Genomic DNA, 23,561 nt, shown 5'->3' on the forward strand with positions numbered 1-23,561 from the left:
ATTCACTTTTTGACTAATGCTGACGACGACGCCACCCTCCGCGCCACGCTCTTGGCATATGTTGTGCTACATCACTGCGCTACATCACTGCAAATCTCGAAGCAATTCATGTGCAGGTCATAACATTCTTATTCTCGTGTCGCTATTTGGAGCGCAAAGGTACGGTCGAACTCGACTTCGTACGGGGCACAACCACTCTTGCCCTACTTCATTCACAGCACCGAGTCATGCCATCCGCTCCGTCGAACAAGCGGTCTCTATGCATCGTGGACGACGTTGAATGCTCGATTGGATGGATCGGAACCCTTTTCTCCTTTCAGGCTGGGCGTATACCTGGTGGCTGCTTTTACGCAGGTCACCTCTAATTTCACTTTGGCACAGCTGGTGTAAGCACCTCTCCAGACACCAGTGGTCCACACCAGCCAAAGGCGTCACATCGACATTGCTCGAAGCGTGGACAGCTGGGACTGATCAGCATGAAACCTCTCGCTCATGACATACCATCTCGCTACTCACTGCAAGGCATCCATGCCGAAGATGATATGCCACAGTTTCTCGAACACGAATCCGACTCCGAACCCGTCAAAGTCTTTCTGACCCTGCGCCCACTTGAGCATCCGCTCATAGTCCACCTTCGGCCTCTGCAGTATGCTCTCCCTGCTCACACCAAACTGCGCACAGCACACATTGCCAATATGGTCCGGCACCTGGCTTCTATTGACGCCCATCACCTCCATGAATATCCCGGCAAAGTCGGCTCGTGGATTACTCTTCGGCATCTCTACACCCTCAGCTGTGTTAGGCGCAATATCTGGCGGACATCCCGGATGCAGCTTGCACCGCAGATTCACATAACCATGCGCATCGATCGCTGCAGTTCGCAGACTACGTAGCGTGTCTGGCTGGTTCGTTGCTTTCGCGTATACATCATTGTGCCATTGGTCTTCGGCGGCGTGGATGAAGATGGAGTATTTCGGCAGCGCATCGTAGTAATCGAGGATGTAGGAAAGGTATGCGCTGGCTTCTCGTCCGGCTAGGGTTCTTGGGGCGAGGTACTGTGGTTCGGACCAGACATCTGTGGAATAGACGAATGCGGTGAAGGCGCTATGGTGACCGTTAGCATCAATCATACTTACGAGCATTCAAGCCGCACTCACTCAGCGCCGTCGTGGAGACCGTCAATCCACCGCACATCGTCGTGCCTGGTTTTCGGAATCACCAAAGCTTTCTCGATATTCTTGGTATCACCGGGTATTCGAAGCTCAGGTTGTCCTGAAGGCGTGTTCGAGCTTCTTACAGCACTGAGAGCAGGTGGCCACCTCCATATCAGCAGTAATGTCGCAGTGACAAAGCCAGCAGCAAGTAGTCCCGTCGATGCCCAAAAGCGGCGCAAGAAGAAGTACATGGGGTCGGGGAATCAGCTATCACGTAACCGATATTGACTTCCTAGCATTGAACATATCGTTCATCATGAAAGGCAAGTGCAGCGATGTTGCCATTGATTGACATGTGAACGTGAAAGAAAGAGGGCGAGGGTTGCACCTGCACATGTTTGAGAAAGTGGTTACCTGGATGCTACCATAGCATAATTTATCCGTCGTCAACTTGACTTTTGCATGAGTGCACAAATCCGCGAGTACAAGAAGGCGCAGCGCGGAGCCGGATCCTTCGATGTTGCATTTTGGAGGCACAGTATACGAACGCCAAGCTGGTTTCGCTCCTTCGCGCGACTGGGAGATTGTGCGCCTGAGCACAACAGGGTCTTGGCTCGTGGAAATCAAAATGCACCAAACTTGCGATCTGTGGGTCGGAAACGATTCATCCATTGTGACTACAGCTGCCGTGAGAAGCCCAGCAGAAGTCCAAACTTAGGCGGTTGTACCATCGAGTTTGCCGTATAACAGCCGACCTGAAAGTCTGCCTGCCTACCAATGCCAGATACACTTGTAGTTTAGAATTCTGCTGCCAAGCCGATCATATTCCAATCGTCCAATCCAGCTATCGTTCGTCATGCGCAGCTTGCCAAACACACTACCACCTTTCCACACTAGGACCGCAGGATCCAACTCTCTTGGTGGAGGCACGACTAGAATCTCGCGCGGAAACTGCGGGAACGCGGCTCGTAGCCTCATCTCGAGATATGCGCCAAGATATGGAGTCTTGGAAGCGCCGCCAATGCACATGATGCTGCCGAGGAGATCACGACGTCTTCGTTCGCTTTCTGGTCCAGTGCCGGCAGCGTGTTGTATCGATATCAGGATGGCTTGCTCGAGTGGCATGATTGGTACAGCGCGGTCGATGACATCGGTGTCTGGCTGGATATCTTTGATCTCCGCGATGTCGTCCCCATTAGCATCGTCGCCTGTGGGATGTGGCGTGCTACCATCCTCGGGCGCGGGCGAGCCGGCAGGAGAAGAGCGTGGTGTACCATCTGTGTCACCATTGAGGTGTGAGGGTAAGGCGAGAGGTCGTCTGACTGGTGTAGACGTAGAGAGAAACTGCGCTGACTGAGCTGGCGGTGCTGATACTGCCGATGGTATGAATTGATTGACGAAGGTGTAGACTGCAATCTGCGCTTTTGACAGCGGATCATTAGGACGTCCGTTGTATAGGTCCACAGAACGTGGCATAATGGTGTGGCGTCCGATCAACTTCCTTGACTGGTCGAAGATCGTCGGCCTGAAAAATCCCTACGATAGCTTAGTGCCATGCTCAGTGATCAAGATGAATAAGACTTACCAGTGGCGCCAGCATGCTCTCGTCATATATCTTGAAGTTGTACTTCCTCGTCTGCTGGCCATGAGCTCTCAGATGGAAGTCGAATAGCTTGACACTGATGTCTTCATCGCTCATAGTCGTAAATTGGGCCTTGAGCTCTTCCGCAAGCAGATAATCGTGTCTTCGCATCAAGTTGAAGTCGCTGTAGTGAAACCGGTCGAACAACATCATTCTCACAAACGCCTCCGTCACGTCGTAGCCGCCATATTTAAGGTTTATTCTGGAGTCCTCAATGATCATGCCGTCTTCAACACACGAGATGCTGGTCTTTTGCGCTCCCATGTCGACCATACATGCAGCTCCCACACCAGCGCCAAATGTCGCTGCCAAAGACTCCTGAATGAAGCAGACACGCTGGAAAGAGAAATCGCGTAGTAATTCATCAAGCACTCTCGTGACCATTACCTTCTCATACAAGTCTGGGATGATGAAAACACAGCTATACTGCGCCCACTCGCGCTTGTGATTTAATCCGAGTTCGTTCCTGATACTGTCTTCTATAATCAGAAAGAAGTCGTGCTCCAGCATGTTGCGGTTATTATAGTCCTTCTCATTCAGCCAGCCATGCTGGATTGGCCAGAAGAGACGATAACGGGGCTTAGACTTTTCTGGTATGCGTAGCGCAGCGTGGCCAACGATATGATCCTGGGCGGCTTTCGCATTGTCCGGTAGCTCTGTCCAGTCGATACGCATTGGATCACTGTGCTCCGGTATCATCTCGGGAGGTGTAGCTGAGTTCCATTTCGTGACCAGTTCTCGCGAATTGGGCAGTACGCGGCGTTTGTTGTGCCGTCGCATCGTCTTGAAGTCCTGTGCCATTGTGTTATACTCCCTTGCGAACTATTCACTAGTCAGTGAGAATCAAGTCAGCCGCAATGCAAACGCACCTCTTCACCAAACCACTCCTCCGATGGACCGTCAAGCTTGACTCGCTTCGGTAATGGCTCACTGTCTTCAGACTCGGATCGAGTGGACCTCTTTGCGATGACCATAGGGATTGTCTTGGGTAGAGCATCAGTGGCCAGCCCAATGCGCATGTTCTGGCTGCCAATATGAATGACTATGGTCTTTGAGCCATAGTCCTCGCCATCGGCATCATCCATAGCAACATCATCATCGAGATCAGCATCTCTCTCGGCATATGGAACGCCATCTTGAGCGGCCTGAGCACGTGCCCGGTCGATGTCGACGGCGGCCTTCTTGCGAGCATTGAGGCGCTCTTCCTGCTGCAAACGAACAGCGAGGGCCTGGTCGTCTTGCTTCAAGAACTCACTGCCAGGAGGGGTTAGTCGGGTTGGTAAGTATTAAACCGTGTATGGCAGAGGCCATGATGATGACAGGTTGGCATTGAACGCCACAGTGACAGAAGTACCTCCGAACATATTGGACATTCAACGCGTAGACATCTTTCTTGCCCTTGCGTAAGCCATCGAGAATCTTCCGGCCGACCATTACCGCTCACTCGGGACGGTCAACAGCAGATAGCGAAACTAGGGTAAGAAAGGAGGCGGGGATCAAAAGAAGAGTACGACATACGTATAATAGTTCTTCTGATTGATCATGTTGACTTGCGGCCAGGTCGTGAACTCCATATTGTTGTCCGTGCGCGCCAGCCCTATGAAACTCGTCTTAGCATGCAGGATCCCATAACCGGCATGGGTTGAGAGCGCCGGTCTGCTTTAGCAAAAGCGAGTCAAAGGAGTGGAACGTACCTTCCTCGCGTAGCAACGCACGCTGACTACGTTTTCCTACCATCTCGTCGACGGCTGTATGTAGTGAATATGATGGCGGAAGCGATATCGATGGCTGGCTTGCCTCTGTGTCGCGGCAGCGCTGATATGATCAAGGTTGGTCGGAGGAAGAGTTGGGGGCGCGTGAGCAAATGATGAAGCGAATGTCTGGGGCTCAAAAGCCGAATAGTGAGGTTGGAAGCAATTTGTGTCGTGTACTCGTCCTCGCCTTCTCATTAATTAGTGCTTCAGACGAGATTCGAGCGGCCTTAAGGGGTTGGTCTGTTCAGATACAAGCCACATATGCACGTGATCATTCCATTTTAAGCCATGTATTTACTGTTGGTCCTGCACGGCTGCTTGAGCTTTGGAGTAATATTGATAGAGCTCCATTAACCCCTATTAGTATAATGAGCATATCACGACCCCGCCCGCTCTAAAGTTCCCTATTAAGCACTTCGCTGAGTCCGGACACATGCAGTATACCACATTCACGAAAGCGCCCACCAAAGAGCCCAGACACTTTTGCAGGAACGCATTCGTGTTCAACAGTCTCGCGCATACACTCTTTACACATTAAGCCGCAGCCATGGGTGGTAAGTAGGACATAAATCCTATTGCGATTTACATATAGACGGTCAAAGGCTGACATGCGACACTTGCAGACTTCGAGAGCATTGCGAGTACGAACTACTACCTCTCTTCTTGGGCTTTGTTCACACTGACAATTATAAGAGCAGTTCGTCGAGTACTACTACAAGACCTTCGACTCGAACCGCGCAGATCTGGCAGGTCTCTACGGCCAAGATTCTATGCTCACATTCGAAGCCGCTCCCTGCCAGGGCGTAGCCAACATCGTCACCAAGCTTCAGGTATGCAACCAACCAAGCATTCATCACTTGTACGCGCACGAGCTTTCTCCACCAGAGGACTAATAATGTCGCACATTCAGGACCTTCCCTTCCAGCGAGTCGAGCATCAAGTCACCACCCTCGACGCCCAACCCGCGGACACTACTACAGGCGCAATTCTAGTCATCGTGTCAGGCGTGCTACTGGTGGAAGAGGAGAAGAGGCCAATGAGCTTTGCACAGACTTTCCAGCTTAAGCCGAGGGAGGGGAGCTATTATGTGTTCAACGATATCTTCAGGCTGGTCTATCCTGCGGCTTGATGAGAGAAGCAATGGGACAACGAAGGTCAGCATAAGGATGTGATGCCATACGGCCTAGTGGCAGAGTGCGAAGCGCAAGGATGGGCTGCACAAGGCGCGTTTTGATGGTCGCAATATAGCCTTTCTTGGGATCGAGAAGAGCCAGATACAGCATTGTTGGGAGTCACGTTCCCGGCTTTCTCGATCACCCACGACCTCGCGACCATTTCTGCTTGGTCTCACTTCCGTTGCGTGCCTAATGTTATGGCGACTTGGGCCCGGTATAGCGTGTCTTCGCTGCAGGCCTAGCATTGGTCGCGTATGTGAAGCTTGAGATGACTGAGCCTATCGATCAGTATTATCTACTTTGCTAGACTGCTCCGGCTTATCGTTTGCCATGCTCGTAGTCATGTTGCCTTGCCACCTAATAGGCTGGAGCGTGAGGAGCCCAATATCTGTTGTATGACTGTCAATTTTTGCGGGTTGCTGAGGCATTGATGGGGGCTCACTGCGAGCATTATAGTCTGGCACGCAGAGAGTAGGCTCTGGGTCTCGCGATGAAGTCAATGGTTGACTAAAGGTAAGTGGAGACGCCACGTGCTAAAACACGGTTGCGGCCCGTGACCACTAGCGCGAGCCCTGTTTGACGGGGCGGCGTGGTGAGATGTTATGTGTCGTCGTACGCTGGCCAAGGCAATCGCTTTCTTCACTTCCCTTGCACTGCTCTTCCCGCTTTCGAGCCCGGCTTCACCATCTTCATAAACACGCACCATCTAATCGCCGCAAAAGCAGCAGACACAACTCACCGGCAGCATCCCTCGAGATCAACAAAGCCAAGGTCAACACTCGGCGTACTACAAGCGACCCGCATAATACCTCACATACTCCAGAACAGCATCTTGCTGCCTTCACGTCCACGATGACTCTCGCCGAGGAGTTCAGATCACGGAACTTCAGTAAGACGACCGACAGAACTCCGTACAATTCATGAACAAATACTGACTCGTGTTGCGCTCAGGTATATATGGCCAATGGTACGCTAGCGGGAACGAGCACAAGATTCAGAAGCACCACAGGAACTAACGATAGATGTAGGACTGGCGTACTATGCGTGATACTGTGCTTCGCGCTGGGCATCGCCAACATCTTCCACTTGCACTGGGTGATTCTGTTCAGCGTCCTTTGCCTGTATGAGACCACTCACGTGCCAGGTTCTCCCTCAAGCTAATCTCATGACAGCATCTCCTCCTTCATAATCCTCTTCATCGAAGTCCCACTCCTCCTACGCATCTGCCCGACCTCCGCCGGCTTCGATGCCTTCATCCGACGATTCGAGACGAACTACATGCGCGCTGCGATCTACGCTGTCCTGTCGATCGTACAGTTCCTGTCTATGGTGACGAGATTCTACACATCTTTGATTGCCGCTGCGGTATTCCTCATGATTGCTGCGATATTCTACGCGCTGGCAGGTGTGAAGGGCCAGGCGTTCATCAATAGCAAGACGCTTGGTGGGCAGGGAGTCGCGCAGATGATTGTTTGATGAGTGCGAAGGGACGAACGGTTGAGTGCCAAAGGGAGACGGAGTAGCGTCAACTTGCTGCGAAAGCCTAATCTCGGCCGATCTCTCACGAAGGCTTGTGTTTTTGGCGTTCGAGGTCGTGAGAGAGGACAGCGAGGCGCATGGATATGGCAATTTATGTATTGTACTTTACCAGAGCAGTGCCGTAACTTTGTACCGAGTAGAGAGGAAATGTCATTATCCACGACTGCTATCTGTGATCCACCTCATTCGGGTATCCAGGCGAATCAAATGTGCTTCTGCTCTGGCACATATTGTCCGCATTATGAGGCTGAACTTCGCGTCTTCGAGCACCCCACATCTCTGAGCTTCTTCAACTCCAAACATGTATTCCAACCGAAACAATCATCGTCCAGACCAAGATCGAAAGCGCTCGAGGTCACCATATCATGGCATAGATCGTGATGTGAAACGCACACGGCCGCGGTCGCCATACCGCAAGTCCGGAGATGACCATCATGCCAGCAAGAAGTCGAATGCGATACATCTCCCATTCCATGCCCATCATTTGCACAAAAGAGGCGTAGAAGCATACCGCCCCTTGCTCGCCAACTACTTGGACGTACAGAAGAATCTGAACATTGATGACCTGGACGAAGATGAGGTGAAAGGGCGATGGAAGAGCTTTCTGGGCAAGTGGAACCGTGGTGAGCTTGCAGAGGGCTGGTATGATCCCGCGACCAAGCAGAAGGCAGATGAGCGGTATGAGGTACAAGCTGTAGTGCCCGCAAGAGACCGAGATCCACCCCCTGCCCGCCGTGCTGTACAAGAAGCACCGGTAAGCGATGATGAAGAGGACGATGGCTACGGTCCTGCTTTACCAGAACCGACACAACAGCGTGCTGGTCCGGCAATACCACGTGCGGAAGACTTTGAGATGAGACGCGAGCAAGCTGAAGAAGATCGCGAAGCTCGTCTAGCCGATGCCCGCTACGACCGCAAACAAGATCGCAAACTTCAACAAGAACGTCTAGACGAGATGGCACCACGTGCAGACCCGGGTTCACGTGAGCGCCAGCTTGAGAAGAAGCGTGTGGCAACCGCCACGAATCGTGACTTCCGCGAGGCGAAGGATGGTGGCGAGGTCGAAGTGGCGGAGAATGATTTGATGGGTGACGATGGCGACGGGTACAAGAAGCAGAGGAAGGAATTGGAGAAGAAGAAGTCTGAGCGGGAGATCCGGAAGGAGGAAGTGCTGAGGGCTAGGGCGGCGGAGAGGGAGGAGAGGCTGGAGCAGGCGAGGAGGAAGGAGGACAAGACTATGGATATGCTGAGGGATATGGCCAAGCAGAGGTTTGGGTGAAGATTCTAGACAATTTCCTGTGTCACACAATTATTCTAGATATCACTATGTTGCCAGAGCAGGACTTGATCACTTTGATGTGCCTTAGTAATCAACCAAATACAGCTAGAGTGCGACTTAGCGGCAGTCATCTCTCCATCTCTTGTGAATCCATGTCCTCTTCCAACCGCGCGTCAATAATGTTTGCGCTGCCATAACGTGCCATTCATATTCCAGAAAGATCATGAAGTCTGGCTCGGTACACTCTGTCGGCGGCTCGGCTGTTGAAAGGTGAGCATGGCATTCATTGCACGGCACTCCGCTCGGATTAGATGTATACCGCGTTTGCTATTCTCGCGCCCGCAGTCCTTTGCTGCAATACCCTGGAGGGTCTTCGGAGCGTCAGCGAGGATGGCATCTTCCACGAGAGGTGAGATTCTGGACTCATCATTCCTGGTAGAAGAGGCGATGGTCCGAGGCTACAAGGCCGAGCACTACTATCCCGTCCGGATCGGCGACGTGTTCCAAGAACGCTACAAGATCGTCGGTAAACTTGGCTATGGATCAGCATCTACCGTGTGGCTCTGTCGGGACACTCAGGCATCGGAAGCTTTCGTTGCGTTGAAAGTCTACATCAACAGCTCCAAGTGGCATCGGGAACTTCCCATTTATGAACACATTAACAGCCTAGGCTCTATCCTTCCTGGACGTACGCAAATTCGAGACCTCTTGGACTCTTTCGAAGTCAGTGGTCCACATGGAAAGCACATCTGCCTCGTGCATGAAGCCCTGGGTAAAAAACCTCGAGGAGCTTCGAGATGTGATTCCGGAGCGTGTCTTTGAGCCAGACCTCGTGCGAGACACTCTGCGCAACATCCTACGTGCTCTACACTTCTTACACACGGACGCTGGTGTTATTCATACGGGTAAGATACTATCTCCAGGTGGTACCTCGCTCTGCTGACACTGTGCAGACATACAGCCTAATAACATTCGCTTGGGCGTGCGGGATAGTCCTATGTTCGAGAGATTTGAGCAGGACGAGCTCCAGAATCCCATGCCACGAAAAGAACTGCCTGGACGTACTATACTGCTCAAGGCCAATGAGAATCACTAGAGGCGCGCCAGCTCTTTGCGATTTCAGTGAAGCTCGGTTCGTTGGCCCGCACAATCGTGGGCGTGTCATGCCTGCTGTCTATCGTGCCCCCAAAGTAATTCTTGACATGCCATGGGGCTGTCCAATTGACATATGGGGCTTTGTCATGACTGTAAGTTTACGTGCCTGCACGATTTCCATGTCGTGGCCTAACCAACGTTTCAAAAGCTGTCGGATCTATTTGAGGCAGAGCGACTGGTTTCTCCTCAGGGGCAAGACGGTCAGTACTCAGAGCAACATCATCTAGCACAGCTAATATCCTTGCTGGGTCTTCCTCCATAAGAGTTTCTCAGACGCTCAGAGAAGAGCAATCTATTCTGGGACTCAGGTGGTCAGATTCGCGCAGTCAAGCCTGATATCATGCTTATACTGATGGACTCTACAGGCAACTGAAAAAGCTCTGTTCCGATTCCATCTACTGATTTGGAGTCTGCAGAACAACGACTTCATGGCGAAGAGAAAAAGCTTTTTTTGATGTTCATGAGAAAGATGCTGCAGTGGCTGCTTGCCGATCTCATAGCATCAGGCCAAGTTGTACGAGATTAGTCACAGTCTCACGTCGCAGCACCGTATTCGCTCACCATGATGGAGGTACTGGAATACAAAGCATGACCGCATCCGTGACGATGTTCAGCATGGTCGCAACATATATGATCTTGGCACGGAACGTGCATTGCGTCGGAGGATAAGGTAACGCTCCCCAGTTCAAGTGGGATGGTCGACAGCCCCGGGTGATAAGTCAACAAGCCGCGATGTAGGTAAGCCCGCAGAGGATAGCCAGACGATAAAATCAAACATGCAAATCAGAACCGATGGTAAGCTGGTCGAAGAAGAACAGCATGCAGAACTTGAGCTTCCGTACGTAGTAAGGCACCGTCCGTCTTAGCCGATCATTCGATTCAACTCAACAGCTTGTCACCTACGAATATGTGTAACATGCAAGAAATCCAATCTGGCTCCCGGTTTCGATCTCCCGGAGCTCCTCTTTGTTGCATTGTGCAAGCCTGGCAGGGCAATATGCGAGATCCGAACCGCTGTAATAGGTCAGCATCACGCTCCCACGGAAGTACACTCCGAGGTCGAGACATGCACTAGCGCGCTGTATCCTGTAACGAACAGCGAGTGTTCTTTGGAGTCGACCCAATGCTGTATCTCGATACGTAGTTTTAAAGGAGCATAGGAAGGCAGTTATGTCAATATCTTGAAAGTCATATCTTACGGGGTATCTAACGCCGCAGAAATGCAGCAGTATGTAACGCCATATTATGCTATCGTATGCTGCGCACACAGACCAGCAGTGTGCTATTAGTTGTGGCATCTCTAAGCCTTGACACGCTTCATCTTTCCACATTCACGCTTGGACAGCGGTTCGTCCGGAAAGACCCATCCTCTCACCCGCTTCGCATCACGCTTCTCCTTCTGCGTCGGCTTCGGCATCCAAGAATCTCTGTCATTCAGATGATTCTGGCGCGTAAGCTCGCCAGGTGGACCAACATTCAGTCGCCAGCGATACTGTCCTGGGAACAACTCGTCTCGAGCCAGCATATGTAGCCACCAGAGAGCGAGGCCGGTTGTCATTTGCAGGTTGCCGTTCTCATTGTTGCCAGAAGCAGCGATGGGTATGGCAGCCGCGACTTCAAGGAAGCCGAATAGTGGCTTATCTGTCTCCTCAGAAGGTGGACCACCTGCACGTACGCAAACGAGCTCGATTTCGGTCATGATGAAGCCGTACCGTGTACCGTGCTCCCGCATGAAACGCTGCAGCTTTGCCAGTGTCTGCAAGTAGTCAACACGAGCTGTCGGGTCGCCGTTACGCATGCCGGAGTTCCATTGGTCATGGCACTTCACAATGCCGACAACCCTGCCTCGACCATCACCATATATGGTCTTTTCAGCATCTGATTGGTAGCTCGAAACGAACTCCGGCTGTTGTCGACTGCTAGGAGTAAGCTTCAGTGTTCGCATAGCCATGTGCTTATCGCCTTGTGCAAGCTTTAGTGCAGCGTTGACCTTGACCGCATGATGCTGCGCACAGGCGTCGACCAGCTGTGCTGATGTCTCTGGACTAGTGTTTACACGGCCAGCTTCTGGTAGCATACGCCGTGCCACAGGCGTTTGCAGCAGCTTCCATAATTCCGGGACAGCAGTGATGGTGCGAACATCGAAGTGTGACCAGGCTCTGACGTTTCGAACATCGTACCAGAAGTGAGTGTCCTGACCGCGACGTGGCTCGGCTGTCTTTTGCACAAGAGACGGCGCTGGGTTGGTCGACGTGAGGTAGTTCAAAGTAGTGATCGTCTCGAGATCGAGAGCTGGATCGTATTCTACCTCATGTGACAGCTGGGATGGTCGAGCAGGTGGACTGGCTGTCCGGCGACGTTGCGGGTAGGACTGCATGCCGCTCCCTTGCATGACAATTGGTGCGAGAAAGCTCATAGCGCTAGGCGTTCTTGTCATTGGCAGGCCATGGATTACCGGCTGCGGTGTCGGGCTATGACGATAGGTTGGATAACCATATCGACTGAGCATAGAAGCATCTACGCTAGAGCCAGAGATGTTGCGAGAATGTGTCCGAATGTTCGAGGTTGAAGCTGACCTTACATTGTGGAGCGAAGGTCTTCGCGAGCTTGCTTCGTCGTTGATCATGTGGTCGAAAGGAGATGGCACGGACAGGGGTGATGCAAGGTACATCAAGGCGGGCGGACTGACCGAATGTCTCTCTGTACTTGGGTAGCATGATGGCTGTTGATACTGCTGTGGCAGACAGTGGCTTGGCAGAGATGCTGTCCTGGAATGACCATAGTATGATGGGATATTACCCGGCTCCAGAAGCTGATCCTGAGGTCGGATCTTAGGCAAGAGCGTTGGCTCACACTCTCGTGCCCTTGGAGGCGAATGCGGTGGCGTAGTAGCAGATGTTATTGCCGTTTCTGGTGACCAGTCGAAGTCTACGCCGACTGTGCTGGCGCTGCCACCAGGGCATTGCACTTCATAGCAGTCAGTCTCCAACAGAGTTGGAGGGGTGAGTTGACGATAGTTCATGGTTTCAGCAATCCCTGCTACCAGAGCAAGTGGTGTATTGTACGCGGTCCTCGTGTATGATTAGACAGTAGTTGTAAGCGCAAATAGATGCAAAGGAGACCAGCTCCAGACGCCTGTATCAAGCCAAAGACCAATACAAAGGAAACAACAAAAGAGACTCGTATGCCTCGTTACAAGATCGCACAACAGAGATGACTGGGTAGTAAGTCCTGAAGATGAGGAGAAGAAAGGGAACCAGGAATGCACAGATGGACGTGCTTCCTATATGTTCGTCCACGAGGACAGGCGTGTTCATTGTGAGCGAGTAGATAGCATACCAGACATGGTTCCACTGGCCCTAGCGTCCCTGAAGTCTGAAACGAACCTTTGAACAATGCATAGTACTGTAGAGCCCATCAGGTGGACTATACTAATTCACAGCATCAATCTGGACCTCCATACCGCAGCCACGGCCGATGAAACCGTCAAGTGCATGGTCTGAAGGAGGTCTGTGTCTCGTATTCAGGCTCGAAGCGGATCTTGCGTCTTCTTTCCGAGGGCGCCGCGAAATCTGTGGTTCTCGAGACCGACTGGTCACTGCTGAAGAGGGCTGGGGTTGAACCACGTTTGTCGGCGGCTGCTAAGATGAAACACTTGCTCTCTGCCGCTTGCGAGATATATGCGGGCGGCAATGTCATCTTGCAGAGATCCAGTCGGCATCGCGTCAGTATTTCCAGCGCGCGTCCTGAAGTCGGGTGTGGTTGGGCGGCTCGAGGTCGAGCTAAGCTTTAAGTTTGCCTCCGCACCCAACGGTGATTGGTTGGCTAAGCTGAAACTGCATAGAGTCTGCATAAACGTTCTAACGATATGCAAGCAGACGATCAAACGAGTACTCGCCATGTGCAGACTTTGTACAGTGTTTCAGAGATGCAGGTGAGTATGAGTCACCTATGCAGATGACAGACCACAACAATGCTTCGGATTTGTCGATATATGGAGAACTGGAGGGTCCAGCAATCACAAATTAAATCAATTTCGGGAGCCAAAGAGAGGGCAAGAGTGCTCGTGAGCTTGATGGTGTTCAGCTTGAATCTTGGTAGATGAGGCTGTGTTCCTGTGTCTAGAAACGATGTCTCCATTGACGCGCGCGACCTGGTACCACAATGACACCGAGCGCGAAATGACGCATTCAACAATACCTCGGTGCTTCGATGGATATAGCAGCCTATTCTTGGAACGAAGCCGCTGAGGTCTCGAGACGGAAAGTGTCGCTAGGTATGGTCGACGATAACCACAGCAAGTCCTGATCCCATACCATAACATGCATCCGCCTCCTCTATGTCTCCGCTAGGTAGAAGTACCGCCAGGAATGAAACCCTGTCTAACAACTCCAAGCACCGAAAGCCATGGGTATCATTCCTTGAAATCACAGCGCTTTACCAACGCCTGCCGTACAATGGGCCCAGATGCGCGGGCGAAGACCTGTTCATAAAGTTCTATCCTCTGAACCTGACTTCGTCGGATAGCCGAGTGGACTGCTGAGAAAGTCCTGAGGGTCCTTTCGAAAGATCCTACTCCTCCACCTCGCCCTCCTCCACTTCACCATCGTCCTTACCACCGTCCTGTGTATGATCCGCGGCCTTGACCTCGGCCATACTTTCGGCATTCCCAGCCTCCACCCTCAGCTTTTCTTCTTCCAGCTTCAGATCTGGTTCCGCGGTCCCGTCGCCATTGGCAGTCACCTCCAACTTTGGACGTTTTGCCAGCCCGTTGACGTCAACCGCCGCATGTCCATTCTCCTCGGCCTTCTCATTCTGCCGCTCATCCGCTCGTTTCCGCTTGTCACCAGCTTCACTGCCTACACTCATTTGCCTCTCCCCATCGACGGGCAGCACAAAAGGCGACGAACCACCATGCTTCTCATCCTTCAACCGAGTACTGTCCCAGCCATCTCCAGTTCCAGCATCAATACTAGGTGTAGACAGAGCAGCGTAAACACTGCCCTGCCCGTCGCCTTCGGCCGCAGAGTTTCCATTGCCATTGACTTTGCCTGCTGCGCCGTCATAGTTGGCAACCATGTACTGCACCGCCCTCCTCATTTCAGACAGCCTCACACCCTGTGAGTCCCACCACGGCCTGCCTTTGTTGTCATCCGGGAGCTTGACTTCGCAGTACCGACACCCAGCATACAGTCCTGCGACCGCGATCGTCCGACTCGAGCACAACAGACACAATTGCGTGTTGCCACTATCCGTCACAAACGCCCATGCCGCATTCCGCAGCTTCTTGTGATGTTCCACCCCAAACCACTTCAGCATATCGAATAGCTGCCTATGCGGACTCTCCACGGTCAGGTCAAAGCATAATGTCTCGAGCAACACATCCTCATGGTGTAACACGCAATCACGCCACCGCCAGAAATCCTTGCTCTGCTCATCAATGACCAAGTTCGGATTCTTCTGAGCCACGCGACAGAAGGCGAGTATCATCTCTTTCATCTTGCGACAGCTCTCTTCAACTTTCGTCGCCAAGAACAATGCGGTGGCAGCGACCTGGTAGTGGTGGAGCTTCGGTATATCACCTCTGCTTTTCTTCAGGCTGGCGCGCATAAGGAAGCGTTGGAAGAATATCGCGGCTGTGCTGAGGGTGAGTTGTGGAAGCTTAAGCATTATACCGACTTGGACGATGAAGTGGACTCCTTTGGCGCGGGTGTCGCGCTCTTCAGCCACGTGCATGCCGTCCTGTATGGATGGTGTGTTGCTCAACTCGGCTTCAGTGAAGAGCCATTGTGCTTCTGCTTCTGCCAAAACACGATTTGGTGACTTTGGACGGTGTCGCTGTGCTGGATGTGTGGACGGTAGGTGATCCGTCTTCGAAGGTGCCGGCATGGCTGCTGGAATTGTGAGGCACACAAGCCCCGAGGTGCTGTTGTTATGCCAAGATGCTGATGTCTGGTTAGGAGTAATGGTACTGTTGATAACGCTGGTCTGCCTAAGGCACCCGAAAGTGGTGGTTCTGGAGATCAGGCTGTGGACATCGCATTTGGCTGACCGTTGGGACGATACTACAACACAAAGGCTTATGATGTTGTAGTCGTTTTGTAAGGGTTTGTGAGATGTTCCTACTTTCAGTATTGAAGCTCGCATGTGAGAGGTGCCGATCCCGACGCCACGCTACCACCAGCCGCAGATGGGCAGACGGTGCCGTGCGGGCGGTAGTGTCGACTTAACATTCCATAAGCTCACAATTAAACGCTTCGGCACCTCGAATGGCGATTGAGCTCGTGAGCATGCTAAATCCCCATCTACATCAACGTCTACAGCCATGGCATCACCTCTTCGCCTTCATAACGTTACTCAGTGCTCAGCATGTATAAGGAGCTACCTCACAGCTGGATTCGGCGATCTGGTGAACCCGCCAACAGCAGCTTTTAGACAGCAGATTAGGGGAAAGAAGAAGCTTGCCAACACATCGAGTACTGTGCCTGTGAGATTACTGAAGGATATGCGGACATTCGGACGACGAGGTCAGCGTCAACAATCCCGACGAACGCCGGTGTATAACGTGAGAAATCACTGACAAGATGTACGCAGGCTCAATTGTCCCAATCTCCCCAGGCCAAATGCGCAACGAATGGTTTCCACGCCGCGTCGCCGAATACGTCACCGTCACCGAACAGAAGTCTCTCCGTCTACGAAACGTAGCAGTCGAGCGGGACTTTGATTTTGGTCTTGCTGGAAATATACCTCTTCCAGCAGCTACGAGCTCGTCCATTGGTGGCATGACTCGAAGCGAGCAGCAAGAAGCGAGCATGTTCCAACGTGCGCCTGTAGAGACTGCTCGGTTGAGCGCAGAACGATGCAGAGAGTTGATCGAGCTCTTCGTACCTTCTCGACTGGACTTCTTCAGACAGCCAATTCTAGAAGAGAAGGAAGCCGAGCCCGAACCCGCGCCAGCCCCTGAATTGAAGAAGTCGTCGCGATCTTTGGGTCTGGGTGCGGGTGCGGAGTTGATGGCTGCACGAGCACAGTCGCAAGCTGAGGCAAAGCTCCCGAAGCCGAAAATAGCGTCTGGACCACAAGCGATTTATGGGAGTGTGAGCACACATGATGTCCTAGTCGCTGCCCGTGAGCAGATGGCCAGGAACGATGAGGCAAAGATGGTTGCCTTTAGGGAGGAGGACATCAGATTTGTGGAGTTGCCAGCAGAGTCCGAAGCGGATCGGGTGAAGTTCGTGGGCGATTATGCTGTTGAGGTTAGGTGTAAGGGTGTGGACGAGGCGAAGAGGGTTGTTGTGAGGGTCATTGGGCAGGAAGTTGCATAGTAGCCGCGATCAGAATCGTCAAAGTGTCTATCGGCTGCGGCGAGGGCATGGGAGACAGCATGCACGCTCTCGCTCATTTCCCGAACGACTCTCGCATTGTAGTCACTACTGGAGGTCGAGAGTAGACGAGCAGCGGACGCCCGCAGCAAGCAATATGGACCGTAACATGCCCAATAAATTCAGCTTTCCCACCAAGGACTTCTAGATGCAAGTTCTAAAGACAACCATTGATACGAGGACTTATCACGACATGTGCAGCCTCATGCTCAATCTTATCAAGCCATGCAACCACGAAATAACAACCATAGACTACTGCTCTGCCATCTCGGAATCGGTGCTCAGCGCGTACGAAAGCGCAGTCAAGACCGGGGACCCCGTTGAGGCCCCAAACACCTGCGCAGAGAGCTTTGAATGGATGCTTTGTACTGCTCTCGATGCGCCCGTGGCGTGTAGGAACTGTATTAACTGGCTTGAGGTGAAAGGTAAGAGGACTTTCGGTGGCGTGGCCGGACCGGAACATAGGCTGAAGCAGAAGGAAAAGGATCTCGGGATGGCGTACAGGGCTGTGAAGGCTGAGTTCCGACGGAAGTATGGGCTGTTACAGGTTTTGGAGGAAAAGAAGGCCGACGAAGTGACTGTGGGTCGTGGAAGGGGAAAAGAGCGGGCTAAGGCTATTAGGTAGGGTGACCTGATGGCGGCGGAAATGGAAGCGAGGGAGGAGCACGAGGAGGAGGCTTAGGCAAGGTCAAGTGTCCGCGATGTGTGCATCATATGCCATAGAAATGATCCTGTATAATTTACTGCAACATCCGTGCATGGCAGAGTGACATTCTTGTACTGCTCGTTCACGTGCAAGGGGCATAAAGTTGCAACCTGGAAGCCACGTGAAACTCACTCGGGATGCATCCCGCGCAGGCTTCCGACATCATCAGTTTCCCCGTGCTTGCATCGCTTGCGCCTCACCCATCTTACGAATTGTCCACGAACACGTACATACCACCAACACACATAACCAGCGCATTCAGCACTACTCGACTGGAAGGTCTTTGTGAATACTCGGACAGGCTATCGTAACTTCACCGCGGCTCGGTAACAGCAACCCGGACTCTGTCCAAGCGCCACGAACAAAGGACAGCACACAGCGGCAATCACCTCTTAGTCCACCAAGCGCCGCGAACGCTTACAGGGCCCTCTACAAGTCGGCTCACGGGCGTTCTCACCGATCACACCTCAAACGATAATAACCCCACTAGTCACCACACCATGGCAGGAACACGCAACTACGACTTCCTAATCAAACTCCTCCTTATCGGCGACTCTGGCGTAGGCAAGTCCTGCTGCCTGCTCCGCTTCAGCGAAGACTCCTTCACGCCCTCGTTCATTACAACGATAGGTATTGATTTCAAGATCCGAACAATTGAACTCGATGGCAAGAGGGTGAAGTTGCAGATCTGGGATACGGCGGGCCAGGAAAGATTCAGGACGATCACGACGGCGTATTATCGGGGTGCCATGGGAATCTTGCTCGTTTATGATGTTACGGATGAGAAGAGTTTCAATAGTGAGCTGCTCTCACCATGAAATCCCCGAGTGCAAGGACTAATCTTTTTGTTTCAGACATCCGAACCTGGTTCTCCAACGTCGAACAACACGCCTCGGAAGGCGTGAACAAGATGCTCATCGGCAACAAATGCGACTGGGAGGAGAAACGCGCCGTCTCCACGGAACAAGGGCAAGCGTTGGCCAACGAGCTGGGTATACCTTTCATGGAGGTCTCGGCGAAGAGCAATATCAATGTTGAGAAGGCTTTCTTTCAGTTGGCGGGCGATATCAAGAAGAGGATTGTGGATACGCAGCAACCGCAGCAGGCGCAGCAGCAGTCGGTGCAGGTTGGAGCGGGGCAGGGAGGGGTGGCGGCCGGGTTAGGCAAGAACTGTTGCTGAGTGGGTGTGAGCGTCTGTGTGATGGGTTGGGTGTGAGAGTGGATGTGGATGTTGAGCATGGATATACTGCTCAGAGACTTAGATGTTGGGCGTTCCGGCGTTTACGCAATGACGAGCGAGGCAGGACCTTTATTCTACATTTGTGGCGAAGGCAGTGTACAGCACATTTACATGGCTTGTGTATGTCAGAAGCAATGCTCAACAACATCATACCAAGCAGACTGCGAGGCTTCAGCATGTGGTGGGCTTTGTAAGGAGTGGTCCAGCATGATCATCATGCTCCTGGGACTGCCTTTGAACAAATGGTATCTTCTACGCCTGACGCCGTGACATGGCCTCTCATTTGAGCCACAGTATTCATATGACCACCCTGGGATCGTTCATGGTGGTCTTCACATGATCGTGCTGCAACAACGTATGATCACTTCTTCCCACTCTTCTTGATCCCACCACCACCCAGCGGGCCTTTTCCTCCAGCTTTCTTGGCCATCTCATCTCGTGCCTTCTTGTCTGGGACGTGTCAGTGCTTCGTGTGCGAGGTCTCTCCATACATCATGTCGGCCGTACCAGCTGCCTGCTTGTCCTTGAATGCCTTGTCCTCCTCGTCTTCCTCCTTCTTTTCCTTCTTGGGCTTCTTGTTGTCTGCGGAAAATGTTAATTACGTTGAGCTGTATTTGCCGCCTTCTCTCTTATGTCACCCACGAATCGGGTTTGTGCCCGTTCCTTGACCTGAAGGCATGTTTGCGGTTGTTTGGTAGAGGTTTATGTGAGTTATCCTATTAACACAAAACGATAATCGTGCACAATATGAGCCCCACCAAATCGCATGAGGCCGCCTACCCTTCTGGAAGCCACAATCGAAGAAACGTGCACAGACCCACGTTCTTCCCGCGCCTGTCTGCCTCGGAACACATGCGCTTCCACATCCCGAACAAGGCTCCTGCGAAACCACCGACGACCCCATGCATATTGGCCGAGCGAGACGCACCTAAGCCCACTAGTCCAGCTCCGCCCTTGTTCCATCTGACCCATTAATCAAACCAGAGGCAAACATAATCATCCACCACGTCTTCCTTCACCGTGGAAAGCTCAACTCCTTCCCCGTCTGCTTCGTATATTCAGTATGGAGCCTGGGCTTGGGACTTCCTCACCTCCACCATCTTCGGGTCTGCGGGACAGTATACGGATCTCAGTAGCGATTACAAACCGCAGCGGGCAGCTCTCATCGCTGTCGCTGGCACGGGCGCGACGAGGAGGATGCCGGAACGTCCGTTGACGATTGCGACGTATGCGGCTGGTGCGTCGTTGGCTGCTGTGACACTGGTGTATGTTTTTGGGCCTACTTTCTTTTTGGACGATGAGGCGGCGAATAGTTCCAAGTCGAGTCGGAAGAAAGGCGTGGTGGGGTTGGTGAATCCGGCGAATGATTGTTTCATCAATAGTGTGTTGCAAGCACTGGCCGGTCTGCCAGAGCTGAGGGCTTATATCATACGGGAGACGCATAGGAGGAGGCTAGATGGGGGCGAGATGTATAAGGATCTTGAGGCTGCATTGGAGGAGCAGAAGAGGAATAAGAACAGCAAGCAGACGCCGGAGTGGAAGCTTCTTGGGTTACAGCAGGGATTGGTCACGACGGGATTGAAGGATGTGCTGGATGCCTTGAATGAGCGACCAATATACAAGAAGACGATTAGTGCGCAAGCGTTCATTCGCGTGGTCGAGACGTCGTTTAGGACGAGAATCAATCGGACGCAGCAGGATGCGCAGGAGTTTCTGCAGCTTGTGGCTGAGAGGCTTGCGGATGAATACAATGCTGCTGAGCGAGTAAGGAGACGGGCGCGACGGCAATCGAACAATGCTCAAGTGTCAAGCAAACCCGCCGAAGGAGCTGATTTGGCTCCTCCCACGATCAGTAGCATCGGGAGCCGACAGGATAGCAAACTTGCTTTGCCTACGGACTCACCTCAGCAGCAGTCACACGAGGAGGACGACAAGGAGAGTATCGAGACGAATTCCCCGCGCTTTCCGCTGGAAGGCAAGGTTGAATCACAAGTCGAGTGCTCGCATTGCCAATTCAAGCCCAAGCCCTCGGTCTCGTCCTTCGCTAGCCTCACCCTTCACGTCCCCCACGACTCGACGTCGAGTACACTCAATACTTGTTTTGACGGTCTATTAAAGATCGAGCATATTGACGACTTTTTGTGCGATCGATGTCGACTAGATCACGCTTTGCTTGTCACCTCGAAGCAGCTCGGAAAGACGACCCTGAGTGCTGAGGAGCGATCTGATCTGGAGGAGAATAAGAGCAAGCTTGAGAAGGCTTTGCGCGAGGATCCAGAAAAACCACCCAAGAACGTTACACTACCAGACTCGGCTTCGACGCCCAAGCGCAAGATCACACGCCACACGCGCATCTCTTCCTTCCCACGCATTTTGGCAGTACACTTGAGTCGTTCAGTCTGGGATCCGCATGCTAGCAGTTCGAAGAACAACGCGAAGGTTTCGTTCCCGGAGACTTTACCATTAGGTGGTCTACTCGATCGCAAGACATATCGTCTGCTGAGCGTAGTCACTCACAAAGGTGGCCACAACAGCGGTCACTACGAGACTTTCAGACGCCAGTATTTGAGCCCACCTTTCAGCACGCCAGCGTCGATGGGTACGGATGGCATATACAGCGTGAAGAATACACCCGTCTCAAGTCCGAGGATATCTGCAGCACCGAGTCCCAGGATGAGTGCGAGATTCTCCAAGGATCTTGGAAGTGATGCGCCTTCATCAAGTACTACAACGCCGGAGCTACTGCCGTCGACACTGGACTCTCCTACCAGCTCATCAGCATCGACACGATCGCTGAGGACTGTGACACTGGATAGGCGAAGGACACCTCCGTCATGCGTGCCACTCGATGCGATACCCACGCCTGGCCTACCACCGCCGCCGTCGTCAGTGCCGAGGAAGACCATTGACGACAACGAGCAACAGCCGAAACGTCAGCAGAGCGTTGCTAGATCTATGGTTGCATTGGCGTCACGGAAGCGGAGAGTACCTGATCGGTGGTGGAGGATTAGTGATGAAAAGGTCAAGGAGTGCAAGACGAGCGATGTGCTCGGTCAGCAAAGGGAGGTATATCTGCTGTTTTACGAGATTGTGGATGACGCGCAAGCGTAGGAGTTTGCATGGGCATATGTTGCGACATTTAGCGTGGTGTTTTCGTGGTGAATGGCGGGTTGGCCTATCAGCATTGCGATCTGTTTGTGCATTGTATAGTTCGGCAACGAAGCATCTGATCTATTCACGTCCGCCATAACACTCATTCAATGCCCAATATTCGCTCACCTACTCTTGTTCGAGACACCGGCTTACGCTGTAGGAGGGGCACGGGACAACGAGCTGTCGGCCCAGAAAGCCAAAAGGTGGGGCAGAAATCGCCAGTCGCAAAAAAGTTCGAGGCACACGAGTCTAGATATCTCCTTCTTTCTTCCTTGGAGGTATGTTGTGTACCTCACCTGACGATTGAGAACACATTCTGATACGAGCCATATAGATACTAGTCGCACCGTCATCATGGTCGAGAAGGTGTACGTGACCTATAATCAGGTAAGGCAAGGCTCTTCTCATACAAATCCGTGGTGACCACGCGACATGATATAAATGCGCCGTAGTCATATTTGGTATGACGAGACAACTGACCTGATCGACCGCAGGTCCACAAGTTGTGCCAGGAAGCCGCACCGCGCATCCTCTCCGACTTCAGACCTACGCTGATGATCGCAATTGGTGAGTCGAGGCTGCGACAGTATAAGCGACTCACGGACTAAGACAGTACAACAGGTGGAGGAGGCTATGTCCCAGCCCGTATCCTCCGCTCCTTCCTCAAACAGCCCGGCAGCCCCAACATCCCCATCCAAGCCATCGGCCTCTCCCTCTACGAATCCCTCGGCACCGACGCCCAGATAGAAGAACCCGGCACCAAAGTCACCCGAACACAATGGCTCGACCTTCGCTCCCTCGAAATGGCCAACCTCATTGGCAAAGATGTCCTGATCGTGGACGAAGTAGACGACACCCGCACAACGCTCGAGTATGCCGTCAAGGAACTAGAAAAGGATGTTGCGGAAGCGGCGCAGCAGGTGGGGAGGGGGAAAGAGACGACGAGGTTCTCGGTCTTTGTGTTGCATAACAAGGACAAGGTTAAGAAGGGGATTTTGCCGAAGAGTATGATGGATGAGGGACGGTATGCGGCGGCGAGGACGGTGGGGGATGTGTGGATTAATTATCCTTGGGAGGCTACTGATATTGAGGAGCATGATCGGATGGCGCAGAGCCAGACGATCGAGTAAGAGAGCGGCAGTTTGAGGGTGGCGTTTGGCGATCAGATGGACGGCGAGGCTGTCTCTTGTGATTTAGAAGGAAAGACATAGATCAGCACGACTCGTAGTGGTCAGCTTGAGAGTTGCTTCCGGTAGTGTTCCATGTGGGCCAATTGCTAGACGTCACGCATTTGACCCATACCAGAACTAAATCTTGAGAGGGCACCATCCCATCAATGAAAGTGTTACGACGGATCAATCAATATTTGCAAGACATTGCCA

General features: G+C 52.5%; 13 protein-coding genes across 13 annotated transcripts; 8 read left to right on the top strand and 5 right to left on the bottom strand.

Annotated features, from left to right (window-relative positions):
- Positions 1–512: 512 nt before the first annotated feature.
- LTS14_002923 (uncharacterized protein) lies at positions 513–1,405 on the bottom strand (the record flags this gene model as incomplete). The annotated part of the gene is made up of 2 exons (XM_064835628.1): positions 513–1,104; positions 1,158–1,405. 2 exons carry the CDS (start codon positions 1,403–1,405, stop codon positions 513–515), a joined length of 840 nt encoding a protein of 279 aa, XP_064696678.1.
- A 520-nt stretch (positions 1,406–1,925) lies between these two features.
- ARP8 (actin-like protein arp8) lies at positions 1,926–4,370 on the bottom strand (the record flags this gene model as incomplete). Its single annotated transcript, XM_064835629.1, has 4 exons — positions 1,926–2,690; positions 2,740–3,618; positions 3,666–4,050; positions 4,315–4,370. 4 exons carry the CDS (start codon positions 4,368–4,370, stop codon positions 1,926–1,928), a joined length of 2,085 nt encoding a protein of 694 aa, XP_064696679.1.
- A 727-nt stretch (positions 4,371–5,097) lies between these two features.
- NTF2 (Nuclear transport factor 2) lies at positions 5,098–5,679 on the top strand (the record flags this gene model as incomplete). Its single annotated transcript, XM_064835630.1, has 3 exons — positions 5,098–5,104; positions 5,244–5,380; positions 5,461–5,679. 3 exons carry the CDS (start codon positions 5,098–5,100, stop codon positions 5,677–5,679), a joined length of 363 nt encoding a protein of 120 aa, XP_064696680.1.
- Positions 5,680–6,577: 898 nt separating this feature from the next.
- TVP18 (Golgi apparatus membrane protein tvp18) lies at positions 6,578–7,201 on the top strand (the record flags this gene model as incomplete). The annotated part of the gene is made up of 4 exons (XM_064835631.1): positions 6,578–6,614; positions 6,677–6,692; positions 6,754–6,846; positions 6,898–7,201. 4 exons carry the CDS (start codon positions 6,578–6,580, stop codon positions 7,199–7,201), a joined length of 450 nt encoding a protein of 149 aa, XP_064696681.1.
- A 364-nt stretch (positions 7,202–7,565) lies between these two features.
- On the top strand, positions 7,566–8,543 carry LTS14_002927 (uncharacterized protein; the record flags this gene model as incomplete). Its single annotated transcript, XM_064835632.1, has 1 exon — positions 7,566–8,543. The coding sequence occupies one exon, from the start codon at positions 7,566–7,568 to the stop codon at positions 8,541–8,543; it is 978 nt and encodes a 325-aa protein (XP_064696682.1).
- Positions 8,544–8,933: 390 nt separating this feature from the next.
- LTS14_002928 (uncharacterized protein) lies at positions 8,934–9,639 on the top strand (the record flags this gene model as incomplete). The annotated part of the gene is made up of 3 exons (XM_064835633.1): positions 8,934–9,231; positions 9,272–9,448; positions 9,497–9,639. 3 exons carry the CDS (start codon positions 8,934–8,936, stop codon positions 9,637–9,639), a joined length of 618 nt encoding a protein of 205 aa, XP_064696683.1.
- A 1,359-nt stretch (positions 9,640–10,998) lies between these two features.
- On the bottom strand, positions 10,999–12,720 carry LTS14_002929 (uncharacterized protein; the record flags this gene model as incomplete). The annotated part of the gene is made up of 2 exons (XM_064835634.1): positions 10,999–12,220; positions 12,275–12,720. The coding sequence occupies 2 exons, from the start codon at positions 12,718–12,720 to the stop codon at positions 10,999–11,001; spliced, it is 1,668 nt and encodes a 555-aa protein (XP_064696684.1).
- A 1,550-nt stretch (positions 12,721–14,270) lies between these two features.
- On the bottom strand, positions 14,271–15,587 carry LTS14_002930 (uncharacterized protein; the record flags this gene model as incomplete). Its single annotated transcript, XM_064835635.1, has 1 exon — positions 14,271–15,587. The coding sequence occupies one exon, from the start codon at positions 15,585–15,587 to the stop codon at positions 14,271–14,273; it is 1,317 nt and encodes a 438-aa protein (XP_064696685.1).
- A 436-nt stretch (positions 15,588–16,023) lies between these two features.
- Positions 16,024–17,023, top strand: LTS14_002931 (uncharacterized protein; the record flags this gene model as incomplete). Its single annotated transcript, XM_064835636.1, has 2 exons — positions 16,024–16,225; positions 16,293–17,023. 2 exons carry the CDS (start codon positions 16,024–16,026, stop codon positions 17,021–17,023), a joined length of 933 nt encoding a protein of 310 aa, XP_064696686.1.
- A 1,263-nt stretch (positions 17,024–18,286) lies between these two features.
- SEC4 (GTP-binding protein) lies at positions 18,287–18,966 on the top strand (the record flags this gene model as incomplete). Its single annotated transcript, XM_064835637.1, has 2 exons — positions 18,287–18,584; positions 18,641–18,966. 2 exons carry the CDS (start codon positions 18,287–18,289, stop codon positions 18,964–18,966), a joined length of 624 nt encoding a protein of 207 aa, XP_064696687.1.
- A 421-nt stretch (positions 18,967–19,387) lies between these two features.
- Positions 19,388–19,705, bottom strand: LTS14_002933 (uncharacterized protein; the record flags this gene model as incomplete). Its single annotated transcript, XM_064835638.1, has 3 exons — positions 19,388–19,476; positions 19,534–19,608; positions 19,669–19,705. The coding sequence occupies 3 exons, from the start codon at positions 19,703–19,705 to the stop codon at positions 19,388–19,390; spliced, it is 201 nt and encodes a 66-aa protein (XP_064696688.1).
- A 518-nt stretch (positions 19,706–20,223) lies between these two features.
- On the top strand, positions 20,224–22,137 carry LTS14_002934 (uncharacterized protein; the record flags this gene model as incomplete). The annotated part of the gene is made up of 1 exon (XM_064835639.1): positions 20,224–22,137. One exon carries the CDS (start codon positions 20,224–20,226, stop codon positions 22,135–22,137), a length of 1,914 nt encoding a protein of 637 aa, XP_064696689.1.
- A 396-nt stretch (positions 22,138–22,533) lies between these two features.
- HPT1 (hypoxanthine-guanine phosphoribosyltransferase) lies at positions 22,534–23,309 on the top strand (the record flags this gene model as incomplete). The annotated part of the gene is made up of 3 exons (XM_064835640.1): positions 22,534–22,566; positions 22,674–22,746; positions 22,801–23,309. The coding sequence occupies 3 exons, from the start codon at positions 22,534–22,536 to the stop codon at positions 23,307–23,309; spliced, it is 615 nt and encodes a 204-aa protein (XP_064696690.1).
- Between the last annotated feature and the right edge of the window lie 252 nt (positions 23,310–23,561).

The sequence above is a fragment of the Recurvomyces mirabilis genome (assembly GCF_035927965.1).
Source record: "Recurvomyces mirabilis strain CCFEE 5264 chromosome Unknown scaffold_6, whole genome shotgun sequence".
NCBI classification, from domain to species: domain Eukaryota; kingdom Fungi; phylum Ascomycota; class Dothideomycetes; order Mycosphaerellales; family Teratosphaeriaceae; genus Recurvomyces; species Recurvomyces mirabilis.